Source organism: Taeniopygia guttata, chromosome 7 (assembly GCF_048771995.1).
Source record: "Taeniopygia guttata chromosome 7, bTaeGut7.mat, whole genome shotgun sequence".
NCBI lineage: Eukaryota > Metazoa > Chordata > Aves > Passeriformes > Estrildidae > Taeniopygia > Taeniopygia guttata.
In genome coordinates, this window is record NC_133032.1 from 7,963,115 (window position 1) to 7,986,733 (window position 23,619).

General features: G+C 38.3%; 2 protein-coding genes across 8 annotated transcripts in view; both read right to left on the bottom strand.

Moving 5' to 3' along the window:
• EPB41L5 (erythrocyte membrane protein band 4.1 like 5) overlaps nt 1–3,816 on the bottom strand; it is a 53,554-nt gene extending 49,738 nt beyond the window's left edge. For 2 of the 6 annotated variants that reach the window (XM_030277225.4, XM_030277224.4), the window contains exons 1-2: nt 3,483–3,634; nt 2,579–2,763 (exon numbers count right to left, since the gene is read on the bottom strand). In XM_030277225.4, coding sequence (XP_030133085.4) covers nt 2,579–2,763; nt 3,483–3,570 — 273 coding nt within the window. In that variant the 5' untranslated portion in view covers nt 3,571–3,634. The other 4 variants (XM_012574947.5, XM_072932019.1, XM_072932021.1 and 1 more) reach the window with 4 other exon arrangements.
• A 2,389-nt stretch (nt 3,817–6,205) lies between these two features.
• PTPN4 (protein tyrosine phosphatase non-receptor type 4) overlaps nt 6,206–23,619 on the bottom strand; it is a 108,900-nt gene continuing 91,486 nt past the window's right edge. Inside the window, exons 21-27 of one of the 2 annotated variants that reach the window (XM_002191148.7) lie at nt 23,482–23,572; nt 23,335–23,396; nt 22,420–22,566; nt 20,028–20,156; nt 18,437–18,585; nt 15,317–15,452; nt 6,206–12,757 (exon numbers count right to left, since the gene is read on the bottom strand). In XM_002191148.7, the coding sequence (XP_002191184.3) occupies nt 12,689–12,757; nt 15,317–15,452; nt 18,437–18,585; nt 20,028–20,156; nt 22,420–22,566; nt 23,335–23,396; nt 23,482–23,572 (783 nt within the window). In that variant the 3' untranslated portion in view covers nt 6,206–12,688. Of the gene's footprint in view, nt 12,758–15,316; nt 15,453–18,436; nt 18,586–20,027; nt 20,157–20,761; nt 20,881–22,419; nt 22,567–23,334; nt 23,397–23,481; nt 23,573–23,619 lie in introns of those variants that run through there. The other variant, XR_012056946.1, reaches the window with a different exon arrangement.

The window sequence follows — 23,619 nt, forward strand, 5'->3', positions numbered from 1 at the left end:
ATAACTCTCAAATGCATTTGGCTTACATGGCAACGTCCCTTATGGTTGCTTCTTGCTGTTGATTTTGCCTTTTTTTTTTTTTTTTTTAATTAAGTAGAATTTCAGCAATCTCAGGTTCAATTATATCAATGACTATAAATGCAGAATACTCTCCTCAGTAAAAAATTCACTGTAAGGATAGAGCTCAATGGCATTTTGAGCAAACTTAAGCCTGGTATCACCTCTAAATGCTTCTTCACCACATTTGGGGAGGCACATGGGGAACCAGATTGGAGAATCACTCCAGCTGGAAACTACATAACGAAATTATACCGATTATTTTCAGCCACAGCATTTTCTTGACTTAGCTTACTGCCTGGCTGCTAAAAAACTGTTTCTCCTGCCAAGGGGTATGAGAAAACAAGGACAAACGCAATAACGAAAGCAACATCTTTTCTTCCTGTGGCAGCAACAGCTTATGCCACTGTAAAGTATTTGTGTAGCCATGGATTTAAAAAGGTATGGCATTCATTCCTGCCTAGACAAACCTTTCTCTGGCTGTGAACTAACCTGTTTGCTAAATGATTCATTCTCAAGAAAAGCTTTGTTATTTATTTTTTTAATAAAACAATTTCACAGTGCTTAGGTAGACAATGTGACTGTGCACAAATGAACTGGCAGAGCAGGGGGCACCTCTTTGAGAGAAAGAGTTCATTTTAAAATAAATCTTCTGCCAACCAACTAACCAGTCTTGGAAAAGATCTTAGCTCAAAGAGGATAGAGATTCTCAAATAAAGGTTTTGTAAAACAAACAAAAAAATACACATATATTTTTAATTTAAGCTTTACATTTTAGATAGTGATGTTGTTTTGCCAGGATTTTGTACCCCCCAACTTCACCCCCTGTCCTCCCTACCCTTTTTTCTTTCCTTTCAGAGTTAACCCCAAAACATGAATGATGCAAGTGGAGAAACAAGAATAAACACTCTAGGAAGTTTGAAATGAAACATTTAATTTACTTTTAATTTATTGTATTTTAATCACTGAAGAAACTGGTACATGTCAGCCACTGATGATGCCCTGTAATTAACACATCAAGCTATGTCAATTTAGTTACTGTTACTCATAACTTAGATGTTCACAGTCAAGGATCTACACTGGCTTTTAAAGAAAAAATTTGAAGTGAAAAGTTTCTTGTAGAAGTAAATAGTTACTACTGCACCCTTGTGTGAGATTTATATGCCAGGTGGCAGGTTGTGACACCTCTTCAGGTTCAATTTATGCTTCTCAAAGCCTTAGAAATGTTGTTGGAGCCACCAGGAATTTGCCTACAGAGCCAACTCCAGCTCCAAAGATTACTGCTCTGGTTATGCAGAGACACCAATTTAAACTTGAGTACTTTTTAAGTGTTAACTCTTGCTATAAAGTGTTTGTGGGCATTCCTGGCCTCAAATCAAACATCCTAGGCACTAAGCAGCACTGGATGTATTAATTACATTGCTTCAGAGTTTTATAAATTGACTTTACCACCCTCTATAAACGCCTATCTGTACAGTCATTCTGCAAATAAAGATGCCAAAGGGTTTCTCTAGCTCTAGATTATGAGGAGTTCAGGACATCACAAGAGTTGTTTCTGCTATGTCAACAACACTGATAAATCAAGGTGACTTCCTTGCACTACCTAAACACTCCACGATTAAAAAAGGAAGGGAAGAAAGATCTGTGTGGAACAGACAGTCTTGAAATGGCTTTTCTTTCTAGTCAGCAGTTCCAACACCAGCACAACTGTGACTGCAGCCAAAATCCTCTGCAACTAGTCAGGTCTCGCAGATCCACACCTTCCTAACTTCCTAATGCTCAGCTCTGTGAGCTTAAAACAAGTCACTAACAACTATAACACATGGTAATGGAAAAACAGAGCACATCACTTCTGGTGCCACTGCTCATCCTGTTGGCCAAAAACAGGTTTATAATTAGGCAAGCAGAACAGGCACGTGCATATTAAGGAAGCTTAAGAAATGTAAAACAGCGGCTAACACCTCACTCCGAATAAAGCACCATGCCATGAGACAATCCCTACTATATAATCTGCCCTGAGGAGGGGAAGGAAGCAGATTTTTCCTCTTCCCCTCCTCTCTCAAGTTAGCATTTAAAAATGTGCTCATCTTTGACACAAAACCAGACCAAACACAACCCATACAGAAATTCCTGCTAGTACTTCTGCTCATCCCTCCTCTTCAACAAGTTACACCACGAGATTCACCTTCTTTGTCAAGACAGATAGCTCACCAAAAAGAAAACCCAATTCACCAAACAGGTCACCCTCTCTAAGTTATGCCTTGGCACAACAATCGTATTAAAACATTAGAAAGTGGCCAGTGTGTAAAGCACGATAACATCCAGCAAAACACTCTCAGTGAATGCCAAATTTAACTATTCCTTCAGAACCTTTTTATGAGCAGTAACTTACTGGACATCAAGGCACAGGGTCGACTGCCAACAGCAAAGAGCAATACTTTCACCTAACTTGCAAACAGCAATCCACATCAAAATAACACAAACTGAGTGTATTTCAAAAGCACACTTGGATCACTCATACCGGTAAGTCCACGCTGACATCTGTCCCGTCCAGCAGCGCCACTCGGCAGGTGATGATGGATTTGGCGTCCCCAGCTGCAGGGATGTGGGTTGCAGCCCTTTGGGCCTCTCTCAGCCTTTCCTTCTCCGCATGCTTACGCATGGACCGGCGTCCCAGCGTGCGGCGGAAAAAGCTCAGCATCTTTGCTACAAAATCCAACAGAGAAAATGAACAGGGTGAAGTTTTTTACAGAAGAAAAAGCCTAAAAACAAAACAAAACCCACTAACCAATCTCAAACCCAACCAAGAAAAAAAAAAAAAAAAAAAAAAAAAAAAAGCCTGCAATAAAGTTTTTTTAAAAAATCCCGGACTCTGATAAAGAAACGCCAAGAACCAAACAGATTTTGACTTTTAAACATATTTTAAACACAGTTCTTGGCTGTGAAAGCCTTGGAAAAAAACCCAGCTCAGAACTTTGAAGACGGCTGGGTGAGTTTTTGGGAGTACACGAAACTACGTGTAAGGTGAAAAAAACTAGCGATCGCGCAGATCCCCTACTGTTCTCTGAATCTTTCAGTAATACAAACGACACGGCGCGCTTCTCCGACACGGTGATCCTGCACAGCTGGGAGGCAACTCAGCACTACACACCGCCGGCTCCTTTCCCGACTCACAGCTCCACCTCTCCCACGGAAAACAAGCGATAAGCGACCCTTCCCGCCTCAGAGCCGCGCTCCCAGCTCTCCGCGCACCAATGGCTCTGGCAGGAGGGCGAGCGCCCCTCGGGCACGGCGCTTCCCGCGGCGCTGCCGGGCTCACGGCCGGAGTGTGGGGGAGCCAGCCCCGAGCCCCGGCCCCGCCGACCCCCGCCCTTACATAACGCCCGGCCCCGCGGCCCCGCTCCGGCCCCGCCTGCCGGGCTCACCTGCGGCCGGCGGAAGCGTCCCCGCGGCGGCTCCTCCAGGCCCCGGGGGCGGTGAGGGAGCCCCGGGAGGGGCCGGGCCGCCGGACATGGCGGAGCGTCGTGGGAGGCCCTTAAACGGGCAGCGACGCGCCGGCCATTTCCTTCCCCCGCGCTCACTCACCTGGCGGCTCCCCTGGCCGCGCTCTCCCGCTCGGTGGCGGCGCGGAGATGAAGGCGGAGGGCGGCGGGAAGGGACGGCGGCAGCCGGACGGGAGAACGAACGCTCAGCTTCCCGCCACGCCGGGAGCCCATCGCCCCTTTAACGGGGCGGGGCCCGGTGGAGAAGGCGCGCCCCCCTCCCGTGCCAGGTGGTTTCGCCCGGCGGAGGGGCCGCCGCGGGGGGTGGGGGGGTGCGGCGCCGACCACGCGCTGCCCGGGGGGGTGGAGCGGCCCGAGGGTCCGCGGAGCGGGGTGATGGGGCGGCCCCGGGGGTGGGCGGCCCTGGGGATTGAGCCTTCGGGACGCGTTTCAGGTTATTTCCCAAAAGTTCCGGAGTTTTTGCTAATGCGGCGTGGAGGTTTCTCCTCTGTGGTTTGGCCAGGACTGTGACCAGCCCTCGGCTGCCCAGCGGTAACTGGAACCTTTAGGCAAATACGCGCTTGAACCATAAAATTTGTAAGAAAACCTTATCTTCAAACAGTGCCTGAAAGAGCAGCGGTAGCAGTGTATTAAATCAAGCAGAGCCGTCTACAAACGGGCACTGTTGATATTTATACACTGAAATAAGGCTGCGAGTACAAAATGAAGTCTGTATTTTAAAGTTTAAATGCAGACGCGCAGCCTGTGCCGGTGCCCCGCGCTTCCATCGCTTTTCTTACGCGTCGCTCCAGCCCTGGGGACGAGCCCCGCTCCTCGGCAGCAATTACAGAGCTGCACTTTACTGAGCTTTTTTTATTACATAAATATGTGTCCAAGTCAGTATTTGAGGAAAACCTCAGGAAGGGCAATATAAACTCTCCGTGCATAATGCCAGCTAAAAGTGACAAAGCTCGGAGTAAAGGAGCTCCAGACACCCAAAAAATCCTAGGATAACTGGGAATCCAGCCTACCCAGTAGCCTGGGAAAGCAGATTCTTGGGCGAAAGATAACACGTTTTTTATGCTCCGCTCTGAATCGCGGGCTGACACCCGGTCAGTCCCTGCCAGGCAGTGGAATTGGCATAATGAAACCCACATTAATAGCTCAGCTCCACCGCCTGGATATACATCGAGTTCCCTTCATGTCATTTACTGAAATGGGGGGAAAAACTAAAGAGGCTGACAGGTAATTGCCTACCATTGCTGACGAAGTAACAGGTTGACAACCACTCTCCTGCCGCTGGGAGGAGCAGGGCGAGCTTTGAGGAAAGGTGAGATTCACATTCATGTGCCTGTTTATTTATTAAGAAAGGTGAATTACAAAACGGGGGGGAATTTAGATATTTACTTTTTATCAGAGGAACAGGGACTATGCTTGCTCTCTGTAGCTTGTCATGAAATACCTGTGGGAGCTTGCTATAAAGTTCCCAAAGAAACCATACAAAATCTTACTATATTTAACGTGGAAAATTAAATTATCTCGAGGGTTTGCAGATATCTGATGAATTCTCAGATCAGCTAACCAATGGTTTGCATATTGGATGCTTAGTTTGTAGTGGAGATCTGACAGGTAAATGGGAGTCTCCTGGTTATTAAGTCTACACCAATTCACATTCTCCTATATGACAAAGAATTGTGGAGAATTCCCTGATCCTTGGACATTGTCCCTAAATGTTCTTACCATCTTCCACTATTCCTCCAATTGAACTTCTTTCCACTTATTCACAAGCTCCCATGTTGGCACAAAGACTTTATCTTTCCTGTAGCTACAGTGACACAAAAGCTTAGTTGCTCATTTTTGCAATTTCTACTTCACACCACCCTCTTGCTACTCTTCCTGTAATTACAATTACTTCCTCGCTATTTGCGAGATACAGTATGAGTATGTACAGTACATATTCAACTGTGTAACCTGTCACTTGCCTTATATCCAGGCTTCCTATTCCAGTTTAAACAAATCTCCTCCTATTGAAAAGCCTCTTCTTACATCTGTTTTTCTCCTGAAAGTGCTTTCCCACTAGTTTATATTTTTGTACTTCAAATCCAAACACCCTGTCCTCACTTTAAAGTCCTGTATTTTTCAGTGGAATCAGGAACATATGGGGGTCTCAGACACTCATCCCTCCTGAGAATTTTGTCTTTCCTCCTAAGCCCTTTCATTATCTTTACCTGCTTTTGTTTTGAACATCCCCTCACTTTTTGGCAGCAAATATTTGATCACATGCTTCCATCTGGAATTTTTGTTCTTCACATCAGTGTTCATCATACCCTCAGCTTTTTGATCAGATTATCATCTCTACTGAACACCATCTCCAATACACTCACTGTATAAAATGTAATTTAGAAGTTATATATTGTTCCATTAGAGCAAATCTTGCAGTATTTATATATTTTCAGGCGAAAACTTGGGCTGATGCCTTAACCAAGCAACTTAATTCCTGAGAATTTGCAACCTCTTCTAATGCACAATCCATAGGGGTGTGTTTATGTCATACAATGTCAAGAAGGAAAATACAAGGTGACTATTATCTGGTACCAGAGACATATAAATGTGGCACAGCAAAACTGTGTGTACAGTAGCAAGAAAATTGGAAAAAAAATTTAAACTTTAAATTACTAAAGCACATCTTTATTTTGCAATTAAAACAATTAAGATCCACAAGTAAACTATATATATATTTTCAAGTCTGTACCTAGACAACTATTTGTCAACTGAAATTAAATATATCCACAAAATATGCATAACAGCATTTTTTCACATAATAGAATGAAATTTTTACTTAAGACTAAAACAAGACTTGTTAAATGTTAATTAGCATATTTATCCTGGGAACTGCTGGTTTTCGGTAGAAGTTAGTGTATAATTTTAATGGCAAGAATTTTATCAAAATGAAGACAAATACATAAGGCCCTTTAAAGCATACAGTAGCTGCAGTGACAAAAGCTGAGTTTATTTTCACATTGTCCAGTGTTGACCAATTTCAAGTTTCCATCGTTTTCCATCAACCGCCCTGGCTGCTTAGCCAAGATGGTGCATTTACATTGTTGGTTTGTTTTTTCCCTCCCCCTCATGTGCTTTTAAACAAATTTATAGGCAGAAGTCTACTTATGGGAAGAGCCTTTGCATCCCCCCAGTATTAATGAAGATACACAAGAGTTAGTCTAAACAATGCAAGAGCTGTTCTGAGATGATTTACTCCACACTTGCAGTCCATCATTCAGCAGAATGAAACTGAGATGAAATTTGACAACTGAAATCCACAGCTGGAAATGCAAATTAATTACCAGAAGTAACTGGCAAAAATATTGCCACCATCTGATTGTTAATAATAATCTAAATAATACTCTTCCCTTTGTATTTACACATTGTATAGCACCTGTTACAGAAAAAAACCCAAACCTTACACAAACAGCCCTGCCAAATTGACTGGTTAAAATGGGATCACTGGTAAATGAAGCAAACCAAATGGAAAACAAATCTGGATACACTGGATAAGATAAAACCTTCACTCTCTTACCTTAATTTTCCTGTAAGATTATTATGGGTTGTTACTGTGGTGCCCCAATGTACTGAGATAATTGCAGTGGATAATTTATAGTCTAGTCCTTGTGGATATATTCTAGTCAAAGAACAAAACAGCTTAACATAAACTGTTTAACCCTTTCACTCATGTCTCAGGCCCCTGGCCTAGCTGCAAAAGGGTGACAACTTCCTTAAACTTTGTTGTGCATTATCTTTAGTTATCAAAATTCAAATAAGTTAAGTAAAAAAAAAAAAAAAAAGGAATACTGATTTCCAGGTAATTGATCTAATGTTAAAAATAATGCTTAGCAGAAACATTTACAGTAAACATAGCTAATTTGCAGCTAGCTGAGAGAGATCACATACATTTACAAGTACCCTGTAAATTTCTATTTGCACCTTTTTTTTTCCTTTTTTGTTTTTTTCCCAAATGCAGGCTTCATATTCATATGAAGACAGGAAAATTGAGATGATAGTATTATCTTATTAATATCTATTTTCTGAAAATCCCTCAGAAACACATGAAAAATCAACAAGAAATGGCTGGAACAACAGAAAGCATTTGTACCAGGGTGTAATCCAAATAATCTCTGTACAGAAACCCATTAAGCATCTCTCTCCAAACCCAATTTATTTTGTCCAATAGTTCAGTCAGTAGTAAGCATGAGATAAAGTGCTACTATTCAAACATCAAAACACTTTGAAAAAAATTATCCTTTAAAACGTGTAAGCTCGCTAAATATGAAATACCACAACCAACAAGCTGCCAGCCAGTCTGTGAACCACCATTCTTGCTACAGCAGACTAGAACCAGATATTTCTGTGGCTTTTGAAAATGAGGCTACTAATCAAAATGTCTAAATTTTTAAAATTGAATATTTCAGCTTTTTTTTTTTAAGAAAGTCGTTAATCTGTCCTCTTTACCACTGAGATCTCAATGAGCAAATATGCCAAAGCCAATAGCCAGAACTTACAGCTTATGCACCAGATCACAATTTGTAGCAGGAGAAGCCCTATGAAAAGATAGACACCTGTGGGAGTAACAGGCACAGAGGTAAAATCCAATGAAAAGGAATTGGCCTGCTTTGCAGACTTCTAAACAAACAAGTGACTAAGTGCAGTGGGATAACGGAGACTGGACAGAACAGTTACACTGAAACAAACCAACCATTTCCTCCTTCTAACAGCTTCCCCACCACTAATTATAAATCCCTGCATATTCATGCAAGATCCACAAGTAATCAATGAGTATGTTTTTACCAAATCTTAATACTGGATCCTAGCACTAGAAGTAGCAATGGAAAAATACTTCTTCAGTCTCAAGACAAAAGATGGGTACACTAAAATTGGCAAATACACCTAACCCAGCCAATTGGGGACCTGAGATGTGAACTACAAAAACATTGCAACTGATATTAGAGGACACCATTCTTCAACTTGGTGGAAGTCCAAATATGCAAAATTTTCATGTGGACCGTAACCAAATCACTCCTTGTATCCTCAGGGCTGAGGGGCTTGCTGATTGCCTGCATAGTGGCTCTACAGTCAAAACAACAGCATATAAACTGGACAGCCTTCTTTTGCTTGGACATTGGTGGATCTGTAGAGCTTTTCATGCTCATGCTAATTCCCTGAGCCACCAAACATCACCCACATACCTGCACACACACTGCATAAGCAAAAAATATCACATAATTCAGCTCCACAGCATACCTGGAGCTCCAGCATCTCCATGTCAGACCTTCCCTTTGTCCCATTTCCCTGGGCAGCGCAGCTGCAGCATATCTGCTGCATTTTGGCCCTTCCACAGGTACCATGTAGCTTCTTGGAAGGTCTCCACAGAAAGTTGCCAGCTGCACAAGTTCCATAACAACTTCCTCATGTTCCTTAATGTCCCAACTGCTTTCTCACCCTTTCTTTACTAGATGGTGTGCCAGACTGTAATCAGATATTTTAGAAGTGTTATTGCTTTATCTATATGACATATAAGCTTTTGAGATTTAACAGAGAAATGTGGAAGAAATGTCAGCTAGCATTAAATCTAGTGAGAAAAAAACCCCAGGCGTTCTCTTTTTCATAACTGGGAGAGAATAGATAAAAATAAAACGCATAAAAGCAGTATTTTACTGTGTAAGACCTACAAGTGATTGAAAATACCAAAATGCTTCCAGATTCAGGATAAATTAAATTTTCAGCCTTCAGTTACCTGGGATATCTAATGCAGTATTTCTCAAGGTGGACTGGCTGACAGTCTGTAGGTGGTTTATTAAACAATACCTGTATCTTATTTCATATTTAGCAAAAATGAAAAATGCTCCCAAAAAACACTCAAAGCCCCCACTAGAGCCCCATGTCTTCCTACTAAAAAAAACCCCTCAAATCCATTTTAAACAAGAGATGGTAGTGGTAGTTTTCAATCTGAACCTAAAAGTAAAAACAAAAATCTTAACATTTTACATTGGCACAAAATTGTCTTAATATTGCTCTTATTTACAATGAAAACTACTTATTCTTTTTTCTTTAACTGGATTTGTATCATGGAAGTGTTAGAAACATACTCTTTCCCACACCCCACCCAACATTTTTCCTAATCAAATGGTATGAAAATAATTATTCATAAAATCCAACAGTCATAACACCAATCACATATAGGTCTATAAGTCATTATGTCTGAAAGATACATTCATGTTTTGTACAGCATGAAACATACAAAAACTTCTTTAAAAAACTCTTAAGGATGATACAGATCTTCATAACCCAAAGTAAAATATTAAGCAGTTTTGCTTTTTTTGGCCATATAAAAAATATTTTAAAGGCCATTTATACCACAACAGGTAGAAAAATTTAAATTACTTGATTTATGGTGCAGAAAGGCTTCAGTGCTATTCTCTTTCCCAAGCCGTTTTTGGTTACCTTCATCCTGCCTTTGGAGAAGCCAAAAGCCGCTGAGTCGCTGACGGCCAATTAAGAATAGGTACTTTGTTTCAATTTTTTCCCAGTGCAGCCAGTTAATAAACTACAAGTCAGTGCAGAGGAAAATTCTGAAGAGACTTATTATTCTTGTCTGTGTTTGTAATCAAAACAGTGATGACAGATGACCAATACACATACCACACTAAATTGTGGTATAAATGGGACTTTTGAACTCGAACTGCTATGGCAATTTTACATAAGAATATTTAAATATGTGACATACCAATGCTATATAACGCTGCTATAACCTCCATTTCTGATTTCCCCCAGAATAACAGGGCAAATGCTATTTTTGTTTACAACTTAACTATGAAGAAAATTTCTTTCAGAATAATGGATGAATTATTTTACTTTTTGGACATTAAGTGCTGAGTTCAATATAACCTTCTAACTAGCCAGCAACTCAGCTAATAACCTCATCATATGGAAGTTAAAGAACTATAAAAAATAAGTTTTATTTGTTGCAAGTGGCTTAAAATATAACTGAGATTAAAGCTACCATATTACTCTTTTTCAGTTCAGTTCAGATCCAGAGATTCTTGTAAAATTTATTTTTCACTGAGGGATAACATTGACTTGAGCATCAAATCTAGAAATATAAGTAACAGGGCCACAGCCCTCCTAATATTATTTAGTTTTTTAAAAATATTTAAAACTCTATCTTCCATTTGGCATTGTACTTCTTGTTCATTACTAAGTCATAAGCCAGGATTTCATGTTTCCTGAATCCCTTTTCATTTAATAGTTTATAGCTGATCTGTTTCAAATGTCCATAGAACAAAGTATATTATACAATATAATTCTTCAATAGTTAAAAATTATTTAGTGTAGAACTTTGCATTTTAATTCTATGCTATATATATATAGCTTACAACAAAATTTAATGGATAAACATTTTCAGGAAACCAATACAATAAATTAAAACTTTTAAATAGAGGGCACAAAGTTATGCTGTCACAGGGCAGTCAAATAAGTGACTGGTTTTTCCTTACAGTATATTACACTGGGTACCTTGCTTCTGACTTGGTTTCTCCGATACTAGAAAAATATTAAAAAACGGGGATACTTATGCATCTTTAGAATGAGCTCAGATACTGTATCAGACAGACAATTCTTACAAATCTTCTACCTACTTAAATAAGAAGCAACCCATACCAACTGGAACAATTTTGCACAAGCATAACAGAAGGTGATTGGGGTCATTATGAAATTAAAATTAAGTTCTGGGATAACTTCATAGTGTTCTCCTCCCTTCTCCCCTCCAAGCAAATAAAAGAAAATAAAAGGCAGACCTGTACGAACATGGCTTGAAATCAACTGTGAGGACTTAACAAGTTAGTTAGAAGGTAATGGAATTAAATCACATCTGATTATAAGTTCAACTTAATTATCAGTGCTATTAAAGAGTTATGTCTAATCGAGTAAAACAGCTATTCTCAATAAAAGGATAAAACCAGGTATCAGCTTCTAATGACCTACCAGCATTTCGCAGTAAGATGCTAGTAAGTTACTAGTTGGAAGGAATGAAGGAATGTGTCAGATTTTTGATATAATTACAGCACAGCAGCATAAAACGCTCATTCATTAAGTTGGCAGAGGTGCTTTTGCTACAGAGAGTAGCACACAGGTACTTGTATAATGAAAGAAGGAATGGCCCCTTGTGGTAACATATTCCAAGCACCAAGGGCCATTTTAAAAATCTGAATCCATTAAGATAAATATGACAGGACAACACCACCCCATGGAATCATGAGTGCCTTTCACTGGATGTACGCTGTAAGTCTCAAGGCACTTAAGGGGTTAAGACAAAATGCATGCACTAGTTCCCATCACATAATCTGAAGTCACAAAAATCAGAATACACCAGTGTATGACACACAAGCTGTGCCAAAGAAATGCGGTTTAATTATGTGTTTTTATTTTAAAGTTTTTATTGTTATTATTTTGTACAAGATGCTGGTAAGTGGGCATTATGCAGCTACTGCTGGGTTAACAGACACCAGCTCTCCTCTAACAACCAGCTGGTCTCTAGTAAGGGTGTAGGACAAAGTGTGCTGCATCAGTAGGCAGTGTGTATCTATCTAGTATTGGCAATATTGCTAATGTTGTAAAAAACAAAACTGTGAGAGGCTGTACATAGTAAATAAACCTAGCACTGGAAAAAGACCATGGCTTAGTGTATTTTTTAATTTGTTTTTCATTTTAAGAGACATGGGTGTAAAACAGAGTGAAATAATTCCAAGCCTTGTTTGTAGCAATTCAACCAGAAGCGCAGTATATGGCACTACAATGAAATATCGTCCATTACCCTGAACACAATTAGTTCTTTCAGTTTATGGTTTGTTCGGAGCAAATCACGAAAATAAAGTCTTCAAACAGATGAAGGTTAGAAGAGTTTCAGAGACTGATTTTGTTTCAACGTAAAGTGCAACAGTGCTGAAGTTTTCAAAGTCCTTTGTCAATTCTTTGCTGTACTTCACTATCATTTCCTGCAAGCAGTATTATGGCACAAAGAATGTTGCCAGTTCATTATAGAGGACAGGATTCCTCAACTGATATCATAGGTTTTTTGCTCTTTACTTATGCAGTGATGCTTATAAAGGTTTAATAAATCCTTCTTCATACACCTTCAAAATAGCTTCACATACAAATCTGTACTGACTCTGAAAAGGAAAGTAGATTCAGTAAATTGAAAAGAATTGTAATTGCAAAATGTCATTTGGAAACAGAAAAGGCCTCTAAGATTTCCCCACCCCATTCTCTTGACAGGCCAAGAACTGTGTTTCAAAGTTAGTTTAGGAAACATAATACAAAAGGAGCTTTAGATGAGAGCATTTTGTTTCTCAACAGAAGAATAGGATGAAAGGCACTTTGAAATATATACAAAAGACATACCCAAACCCCCAGTATTATTATTACAACATCACCTATTTAGTAATTTTCTGCTCTTTATTTCCTTGCTGAAATGTCACTGACCTGAGGTTTCCATGCCCTTGGATTTAGAAGCCATAGTTTCAAAGCACTTTTTCATACTTACATTAACTCAGGCATGTTACTGGCACCTCCCTGTCAGAATCTGATTTAAAAATGTTTCATGTTTTAAAAACCCAGACCTCCTGTTTCTTAACATTGTATAATGTCTAACTCTTCAAGGCATCAAAATCTAGCACCTGCATACACAGAGGTGACTAACAGTTTGTTTAATTTAAATAACAGTTTAAAAACATGACAGTAATCAAATTAGACTATAATGAAAACAAACTGAAATAAATGCAAAGCGCTACAACTCACACTGCATCCTGCACAATGTGTCTATGCTGGTTAGACCTCCAGCACACCTGCACTGTCAGTGTTGTGGAGCAGCCCCCTCTATGCAGCAGTTAGTGATGCCAGATCTTAAGAGACTATCATATGACCATATCTATCAGTAGAGCCGTTATTTGCTGTCCTGTCCCCTGTAAATGGAACAGTTCATTCTCTGCACTGGTGTAAAACCTGCGTTGGCCCCCGAGGGCGGCAGGGCTGGCCGTGCACAGCGCCCCCCCGCGGACAGCGAGCGAACCCCCGGCACGCACGGGCCCCGCTCCTTTGGCAGGAGGAGGAACGGGAACGGCTCATGGTCACGAAACCTTAAAAAAAACCCTCACAACTCCTTTATCAGACCGTCTCACTCTGATGCACTAAACACCTGCTTTTCACTGAATCTTGAAATATTTTGTTTTCTAAGAAAAATGAGGAGACCAGATTATATTGGGCACATAATGTGAAAAAAGGCAGTTAGGACCCTCACCACTGCAACTCCTACCTTTACTAATAACACTTTCTCCCCCTCTACATGTGTTAGAGAGAGAGCTATCCATCCTGAAGAACTGTCACAAACAGCAAGAGCCATCCTTTGCTATTTTTCATGTATCATCACCTTTCTCATCCTTCCTGTGCTACCTGAATACAACAACTTTTTAGTGAAACATGAGTACTGGAACATGAATTCAGCAGCACTGAATGACTGATGAGCTAGAAATGGAGACACATACTTTTTGTCAGCCTTAATACTCTCTGAAGAACAAAAAAGTTTTATTCAAATTTTATTAGAGGAACAGCAGCAGAGACATGAAAATTACTATAGTAACTACCTTCAATTAATTGTGAGTCGATACTGGATCTAGTGCCTTTTCTCCTTCAAGATGCTTTCTCTCTAAATGCTGTGTACTGTGAGTAAAACTGCACCAATTACTCATGATTACTCTTTCAAAAAAAAAAAACAAAAACAAACAAAAAAAAAAAAAAAACCCAAACCAAAACAAAACAAAAAAACCAATCCTGGAACTATCCAATGTTTGGAACAACAAAAAAATCGAAGGTTTTGTTTGTTTGGTTTTTGGTTTGGTTTTTTTTTTTTTTTCTGAAAGACAACACAACTCAACCTTTTCACCCTTTTTAGGTACTTTCTAAAAATGTAAAAACAAGCTGCTCTTTGTTATATTGCTCTATAAGCAATACCTGACTGATAAAATAATAAGTTTCTAAATTTGTTCTAAAACTCTTACAAGTCTGAAATATAATACTTTAACTATCTCACAAAACCCAAACATTACAGGTGCACGAAAAATTATGGTATCTTAAGGTAAATCAAATGCCAGGAAAGCCCCAAAAGAATCCTTTAGCAAGCTACTGTTCTTAGACTAAGTGTAGTTAGGATTGCTTTGATGCATCTCACATGAGATTTAATTGAACTGATTTTTACAAATCTTATTTCTTTAATAATTTCCCTTTCAGTCATTAACAGAGCTTAATTGAGGCTTGTTTCCATTACAACTAAGGCAACATAAAATCACTGAACTTCATCACTGAAGTTTTTTCTTGCATGTCTTGGCTCCTTCTGTGTTTATCTTTTATACTACTCCCATTCCCATTCTTAACACCTGGAATTAGGCTCCTGCTTTCTCTGAGCGATTTTTACACTGTGAAACTTGACCCTTTTTGTCATTATTTGCCAGGTATCCCTGATGCTTTTTTTTCAAGTTTTCTCAGTAGAAATATAAATAAATGCTCCTTTCCAATATCCTTAAGAATTTTTTTTTGCCTGGAGCCAAGGCTCCAGCTACACTGGGTAAAGGTGATCTCCACAATATGATCACCAAGTACATTAAAAATCTATCCAACATGACTGGATCATAGGAAATGATTGTTCTGCAACCCAGAACAGCAGGGATGATACTCACAGGTGTTTGGATCATCATGGCTCTTTGATCTCTCATGGTTCTTACAATATCTAGAGGATAAACAGGCTGATTGCACTCAATGAGACACATCGCTGTCTCCATCGTGATCAGAACTCCTGTGCGTCCAATCCCAGCACTGGAACAGCAACAGAAACACAAAGTGGAAAATGAAATCAAGTGCCTGGAGTTCATACTCAAAGACCTTCCTTCTCCTGGATTCTCAGGGTTGATCACTGTGGCTCCCACACTGCTGGGGCAGGGATTGGACTGGCTGTGTCTGTCTGGAAGCAGCCTCTGTCCCGCCTGAACAGAGCAAAACCCATCAGTACAGAACTGCCTTGGAAGAGGAACTGTTTCACCCAGCCGCTCCCCTGAGCAGAACTGACAGAGATGTTTGTTAAGATCCCATTACAAACCACACTAACATCTAGAGGATAACAAAACACGAGCATATGCTGGACACATCGTGTCAGTTTGACTGTTGCTGAAACAATGATTTCTGAAATGTGGGGCCAATAAAAAAATATTCATGTCCTTCAAATGGTACATACCTTCCTATTTCCAAGTAAAAAACCATTACTAGAAATCTCTGTAGGGTGACAATAAGAATTGTTTTCTTGTTATTAAAAGGAATACATGATAGCAATCCCTTTCAATGAAGTACCATAACATGCATATCTCAGAATGGCAAAATTATCAGAAGAGCTTACAGACAAACATTTTTTCCTTAAAAGTAAAACAAAACTAAAGATTCATCTGCTTTCTTTTATATACACATAATGCTTTTCCAGAGGTAGCAAGCCTTAAAGACTGAATATTTAACCTTGAATTCAATGAACAGTTTCAAATTTTTCAATTAATGTTGCACTTTTGAAACAGACAACAAATGTTATCTCATACTGGAACATAGGGCAAAATACATATTTTGAAATGTCAGCATTATCCTAACTGACACAATAAATCAAAGTATTTGGATCTAAAGTGATTAATATAAACATTTTAAACGTTGAAAGTTACTTGTTCCGATTTTAAAGAGTTACTTCAAATTAAGTCTGGCTAAACTACTATTTAAATCTTTGTCCAGGAGGTGGCATTAAAGCTACTCTATATTTCAGTGATGTCATAAGAATTTTAAGACATGTGCTGGTTATATAAAATGATTCCATTGTATTTATATTTCTAGAATTTATACGTATAGAACTTAAATGCAGAATGCTTTATCAAATCCAAGCACAAACAAACAGTAACTGTCAAAGAACCTAATGACTCATTTTATAATTTCAAAGGATTCAGAGAGCAACCATGATGGAAAATGTGATCATTTCCCTATGACAAACATAAGGTAGGATAGGACTCTTCAGCTTAGTAAAAGAAATCACTGAGTGATGGAGTAGAACACTGAGACAGGGCATGGACAGGATGGGTGGTTCCCATCTCACCTTGAACAAGAATTAGAAACTGTTCAACGAAACTAGTACAACTTTGTAAAGATAAAAATAACCACATGATACAACATCAGAAACTAGTGATTTATGCAGCTCAATATAACACCATTCCACCTCCTTAAGGTCTTGGTTGCCTTATAACCTCTGTGAGTTTGGACCATTTTATCTTTAATTTATTATTATTGTACAAAATAAAATAATTTTCTTTTAGCTACTTGGATTCTTCACACTAAAGCTGGTAGCTTAGTCCTGAAAACAAATTTTGTTGCACTAATGCCCTGTCCTATTACACTGAAGAGATGTTAAAAATAGAATGAATGCACCATATGGAGGAACACCTGGGCTCCTTCTGCTTGACTCCCTGCTGGAATTGGTTATACTTCCCAACAGCCACCAAGTTGGACCAATTAAGTAAATTATGTTCAACTGTGGTAATCCATCTCTTTTCTTCTGTCAAACATACATTTTTCATAAAGCTTCAATTACACATTGAAATTATCCGTTTGGAGCTGAACTGGTGCCTCCCTGAGATGAATGAAACAGTTCCTACTCTCCATTGTTGTTCCAGTGTTTCTGCACTGTTTATATCATAGAGGGTATAGTTGGCTGCCGTTTTCACCATCTTTTCACAACCATATTAACCAAAAGTATACCAATAATGGAAGCTGAGAAGCAGTATCAGTTAAGACACTGGTATTCTGGTACTAGTTTCCCTAGTCAGTAAGATTCACCCTGACATGCATAAAAGAGAACTTGGGAGCAGAACTAATGAAATACAATTTCTGATACACAAAGTGTATTTTTCTTTTTCTTTCATCTCCTTCAATACATACCTAGTTTACTTGTAGTCTTTAAATTTATTTTATCTCTTACACTTCTCAGCTTCTCTCTGAAAAGAATGATATATGCCTGACTCAGGAACACTGACTCTCTGGGGAGTATTCAGAATGTATATGTATATTATTCACAGAACTGTTCCCCAAGAACTGTGGTAGCACATGTTCATCTGAAAACAACTGGTATTATTCTAGTTTGCTAATCAGGTATTTTAAAATTATTAAGATCTTGAAATTTGCTACAGGAATGGAGATGCTATTACAAAGTATTGCACAAGGAAAAGAAAAATCACATTTAATGTGTATGTAAAGATCTAAATAACAGTTATTTTAACTTATAACAAAGGTAAATTGTTGAGAAAAATGTCTCATCTTAAAGTAAGCATCACAATACCACATAGCCCAAGACTGCAGACTCGAGAGAAAATGTCTTTTAATTGATCTTTTAATAAACCACCCGCATTTTCCACTACGGATCATTTACACAGCTATTCTAGAGCTTTGTAGAATAGGAACCTATTCCTCATGGTTACCAAGTATCTTTTGCCATTTCCCTCAATTATTATTCTGCAGATTGTAACCACAAGCATTTAAATTGCAAACAAAACAAAACATCCCAGCAAAATGCCTGAACAGAGCAACATATGTTGCTATTCAAAATCTTGCTTATTGAAATGTGATTACCACATTAAATATTTGTTTTATTTCAAGGTTGAGTTTTTCTGTCATCCCCAAAGCAGATAATGTTAAATATTTATTTCAAGAACAAAGCACAGAACAGCTATTTGATGATAAAAATAGTTTTGATGATTTAATAAAACTGGAAAGAAATTTGATACCTGCAGTGAACAACAACAGGTTCTTCTCTGCCAGCCCTCTTCTTTCGCACAAGACACACGAAATCGAGGAAGTCGCTGGAATCATCAGGAACCCCATGATCAGGCCATGCTATGTACTGGATTTGGGTTAGCTGGCGGCTTTCCTCTTTCTAATCAGACACATGAAATTCAGTCAAGGGTAATTCAAGTCCCATAAAAAAAAAAGCATCAAAAATAGTAATTAAAAAAGTCAACAGTACATTCACACCAACTTGTACCCATAATCAAAGTGGCTTCAGTGCTTTCAACTAGCAGTGCTTTATTAGTGCTAACCATCGGTCAATCCTGGATTTTACAATTACATTTTCTTTTTTTTTTTTTGCTTAAAAGTAAAAAAGGGAATCCACAAATGCTTGCATCTTCAACAGGTGAAAAAAATTACAGAGCACATAATAGCAAAGCAGTTCAAGGACACCAGCAATCTTAACTGAACACTAGATGTACAAGAAGGTGGTCATATTCTTAGCAAACCAAATTTAACAGAACGAGGTAGCATCTTACAAGATCAAATGACAGAAGTGGGGTATTGAGGGGAGATCAGACATAAAAGCTTTCCTTCAGACCATGTGTGAACAGCAGCAGTGTTTTGGCTTGCTCTGACTCTCCTGCACCTACAAGGCACAATGATTTTGTTTTCTACTCCCTCCTGGCCCTTGCTCTGGTATCACAAATATAATCAATCGGTCTCTGGTTAGGGGAGGGGACAGCCCGGGCAACCAGAGTCGAATTTCAAAAGAAGGGGAACTACTGCACTTTAAATAGCCTTTAGGCACTGAATCATTAACAGAGATTCCACGGCTGATAGCAGATGAGCAATTGTCTCAAGAGGACACAGGGCAGGAATTTTAACTGCAAATTGACTAAAAGGCAGCTTTATAAACTGGCTTCTCAACCGGTAACTCAAGCAGGAGAAATAACTGTGAATTAAATTCCAGATACTCATTTCCAAACATTTCTGACATTGAAATGAGGCTCTGAAAACTACACATGCCCTGAAAGTCATGCAATGCATTTTCAAAAAGGTCCTTTTTTACATGTAGTCACAACTCCAGATTCATCTTTCAGCAGGATTTATCTTCCATATTCTCGCACATATTGTTCAAGATGGAATTATTAAGAACTATTTGCCTCTACAAAGACTTCATATAATCCGTGTTATGATGAAACAGCTCTAATGTCTCATGTTCCGAAAACATCAAGGCAATAATAAGTTTCTCAACTTCTTTTATTACTCTTTTTCTTTGGCCAGGTTATGAAAGACACCAATAAAAACTTTTAGGATAAATAATATATCCTTCATGTGACTCAATTCATATGATTTTGAAAAATGAATCTCTGTGATATTTTTGCTTATGAAAGGTTTGTTACCATTCTATAGACAGAATTTCTCCTAAGAAAGTACATGACAATGAGTAGATTTCTAGAGGGTTCTAGAAATAAACAGTGCCATTTACATGGATATGCCACCAAGTTGAAAAGAAAATCTACGTATGTTATAGGTAGTTTCCAAGAATCCTGCAGATTAATACATGAAAATATATTAAGATTTTACCTCCAGATTAGTCAATGTCATTTCTCGAAAGACATAAGCAGGATTTCCTTCTTCTGAATGGCAGGTAATCTGAAAATTTCCATATGATGAGCTTCCTGATGGCTCTGGCCAGTACTGATGGCATTTAACCTAAGGTCAACACATTTTTAAAAATGCCTGTGTTTAAATTCAGAGTATAATTTTCATTTTCTCTAAATTTTATACCTTTATTTGTTACAGATTATTTTGATCATTTTGTAAACACTGTTTAATTACTTACCAAACAGACTTTGTTACCTAATTACTGTTTATAAAATAAGGTATCACAGATTTCCTGTTTCTTTTTCCAAGAGGACACATGCACCAGCTCTTTCAGCTAGTTTAACTGAAGATGGATGCCTTTAACTTCCATGACAATTTTTCAAAGACTTTATCTATAAATAGTCCATCTTCACACTTGACTGACAAAGATGCTGCTTTATAAATATTTCTGACCTCCAAAATCCTAATCTGATCTTCTCAAAGTACATTTATATGGGAAAAGAACAAACCAAAATAAAGGGAAATACGTAATAAAAAAGTTGCTAAGCTAATGCAGAAAATAAGGGGATGAAGACGGTGGACTTCAAGGACTCCCAATCAAACCCTCAAATGTGAATGAAAACTTCAAACACTATGATTTTCTGATACATGGTTTGAATGCCTAATTACAGAGGTAATTTCAGCTCAAGTGTACTTTTGCAGTTCCAACCCACCTGGCGAACCTTTAAGAGCAGCCAGATTTGCAGACTTCCTGCTCCACTGAGACATCCCGGCATGCAGTGGGATAGTGATGTCAGAAGCCTCATGATCAGCTTTAGAGCAGGGAGTCTGCCTATGGGTATAAGACAAATAAGTCCTTTTATTTCATTATTAGGCAGCTCTCCAAAGAACTCCACAAATATCATTATTGAAGGGGTGGGGGAACCTCAGAGAACTGCTATTGCAAGTCTGTTCTTAGCAGATCTGCAAAGAAAACTCAAAGTAAAAGGGCACTTGTACTGAAATTCCCTTTAATCGTGTTTATTTGGGAGCAGGCAGCATCATGCAAACATTGAGTCACTGAAAAATGGTTTAAAACCACTGCAACTTCCCTTCAATTATTCTAATTCTATTGTGAGACCTGACCTCACAGCAAGTATACGGTTGTTAAAAAGTCAGAATATACACAGACAGCAGAACTACAGCCTAAGTTGATCAGAATAGCCACAATCCACTACAAATCCATCTTCAAAAGAAATCCTGATATAGAGGAATTCCACTACACTTTTAGTGCAGACAGTCATTTCTGTCCACACACTTAACCAGCCAGTGCTACTGTGAATGCTCCAGACTAAACCAAGTAACTCTGGAATCACACTGTGTGTATGACCACACTTGATTGTTTTGCCTATCTCCAAAGGACAGAACTGCATGAAATCCAAAGCTATTAAGGAGAAACTACAGCTTAAACCAAAACCAAACAAGCCACAAAGTACACCTGAGGCCTTTTACAGCACCATTCACAATTATTTTTACTAATTTTAACTCTCAATTACTCTATTACTAGTATTCTATTTTAACACATTTTATATACAAATTACAGGACAATGATTATTTCACATGATTAAGGCAAATCTTTATAACATATGGAAAATTTTAGAGTTCAGGTTTTTAGAAAATCCTTGATAAAACAGCCACCCAGGTATAGTATATTAACACTACAAAGCTGTGTTGGGCTGCCTTAAAAATTAATCTCACTACTGATGCAACTTCTTGGAGTTCCTTCATTTGAAGTTTAGAGAAAAAAAGTTCTATGAAGCTAAATTCTAGGTGCTTTTTACTTTACAATAAATAATCAAACAAAGCAGACTGAAAGTATTTGAGGAAATACATGAAGAGTCAAGTGCATTTTAGGACTGAAAAAAGTTTAATTATTAGCTGCATTAACAACACCAGAGTGTTTAAAATCTAAGACTCATCACTGCAAAAGAACTAGGAATGCACTGGTCTTATGAAAAACAGTTACAGCATGATAGAACAGTTCTGGTTGGAAGGTACCTTTAAAGACCATCCAGTCCAGCCCCCTGCAATGAGCAGGGACATCTCCAGCTAGACTGAATTGCTCTGAGCCCCATCCAACATGACGTTCAATGTTTCCAGAGATGGACATTCCTCACCTCTCTGGACAACTTGTGCCACTATTTCACCACCCACATTGTAAAAATCTCTTCCTTAAATCTACTCTACCTACTTTTTCTAGTTTAAAATCACATCCTCCTATCCCCTTGACATATTATATGCCATCACAATATATTCCTCTAATCTTTTAAAGGCTAATCACTAACTTATTTAGAAGATTATGGAAATGGTATTTAAGGAAATGTTTACTTACTCTGCCCCGTTCCACTTGAGTTGTTAACATCACAACCATAGAAGAGCCTTGCTCCCAAGTCATCTGCCAAAAATCAGGACAAGTGTTCGGTAATGGACCTTGGCAAGCAATGTACTGGTTTATTATTGTGGAAGAAGGGATTTCCATCTAAGAGAAGACAAATTCATTATTGCAATTCCTACAGCAAATGAAAGTCAGGCATCAGACATTTACAGTTTAGTAACTAATTTTTAAAAAAGCATCCATGATATTAGTTCTATTTCTTAAAGGATAGCAAATACAAATTGGCACAGATAAAAATTCTTCAAGTGTTTCACATGCAAAATTACTACAAAGATTCAAATACACTTTACATATGAACTTGTAGTCATGTAGTTGCCATAATAAAGATTAATGGGTGAAAAAAGAAATTCCAGAACAATTGGAAAATAATTCAGGTGCAAGTATTTCTTGCTCTGTGGGTTTTTGACACCAGCTTTTAAAACACAGATCTCGGAATTGAATATCTGGGTTTTTTTCATTACCGTAAATAGATGTAATTTTTTTTCCTTACTAACAATGAAAAAAACAAGATGCAAAAGAAACTGATGCCAAATTAAACTTTACTGTTGTTGAATACAACTGTTGGAAAAGTAATCAGGAAAGAAGAATTAATTGCTCTGGAGAGGGCTGGCTTCAGATTGCATTTTTTAAACATTAAATGCAGGGCTAGACTTTAACATATATGAAAAGACGTGCCAAAAACATTAGGAAGCAAATATCTACAGGAAATTTCAAATCACCTGACTAGAGGTTTAGTAGCCATTCTAGCCTGAACTAGATTTATATAAAAAAAGATTTTTTAAATCAATTTTTTTCACTGAAAAACTGTAGAATTACTTAATGTCAGAAGCACTTCTGAAAAGTACTACTCACATTTATATAATTTGCATTGATGTAATCTTCATTACTTTTTAAAATAACCCGTGTAGCATCATCTGAAAAGAATTTAGAAAGATGTTACTTATTTAGTAACCACAGTAAAATACTTTTAAGAGCACATACAGACACAGCAATACTTACAAGGCGAAATGTCTCTGTATCTATTTTTGGAAATGTTTTGAGGTAATCTGGCACAAGACATTGTCATTCCAGGCTTTTTCCTATACAATTGCTAAAAGACAAAGCTGATGGTCAGAACATAACAGATGCAACAGTCTC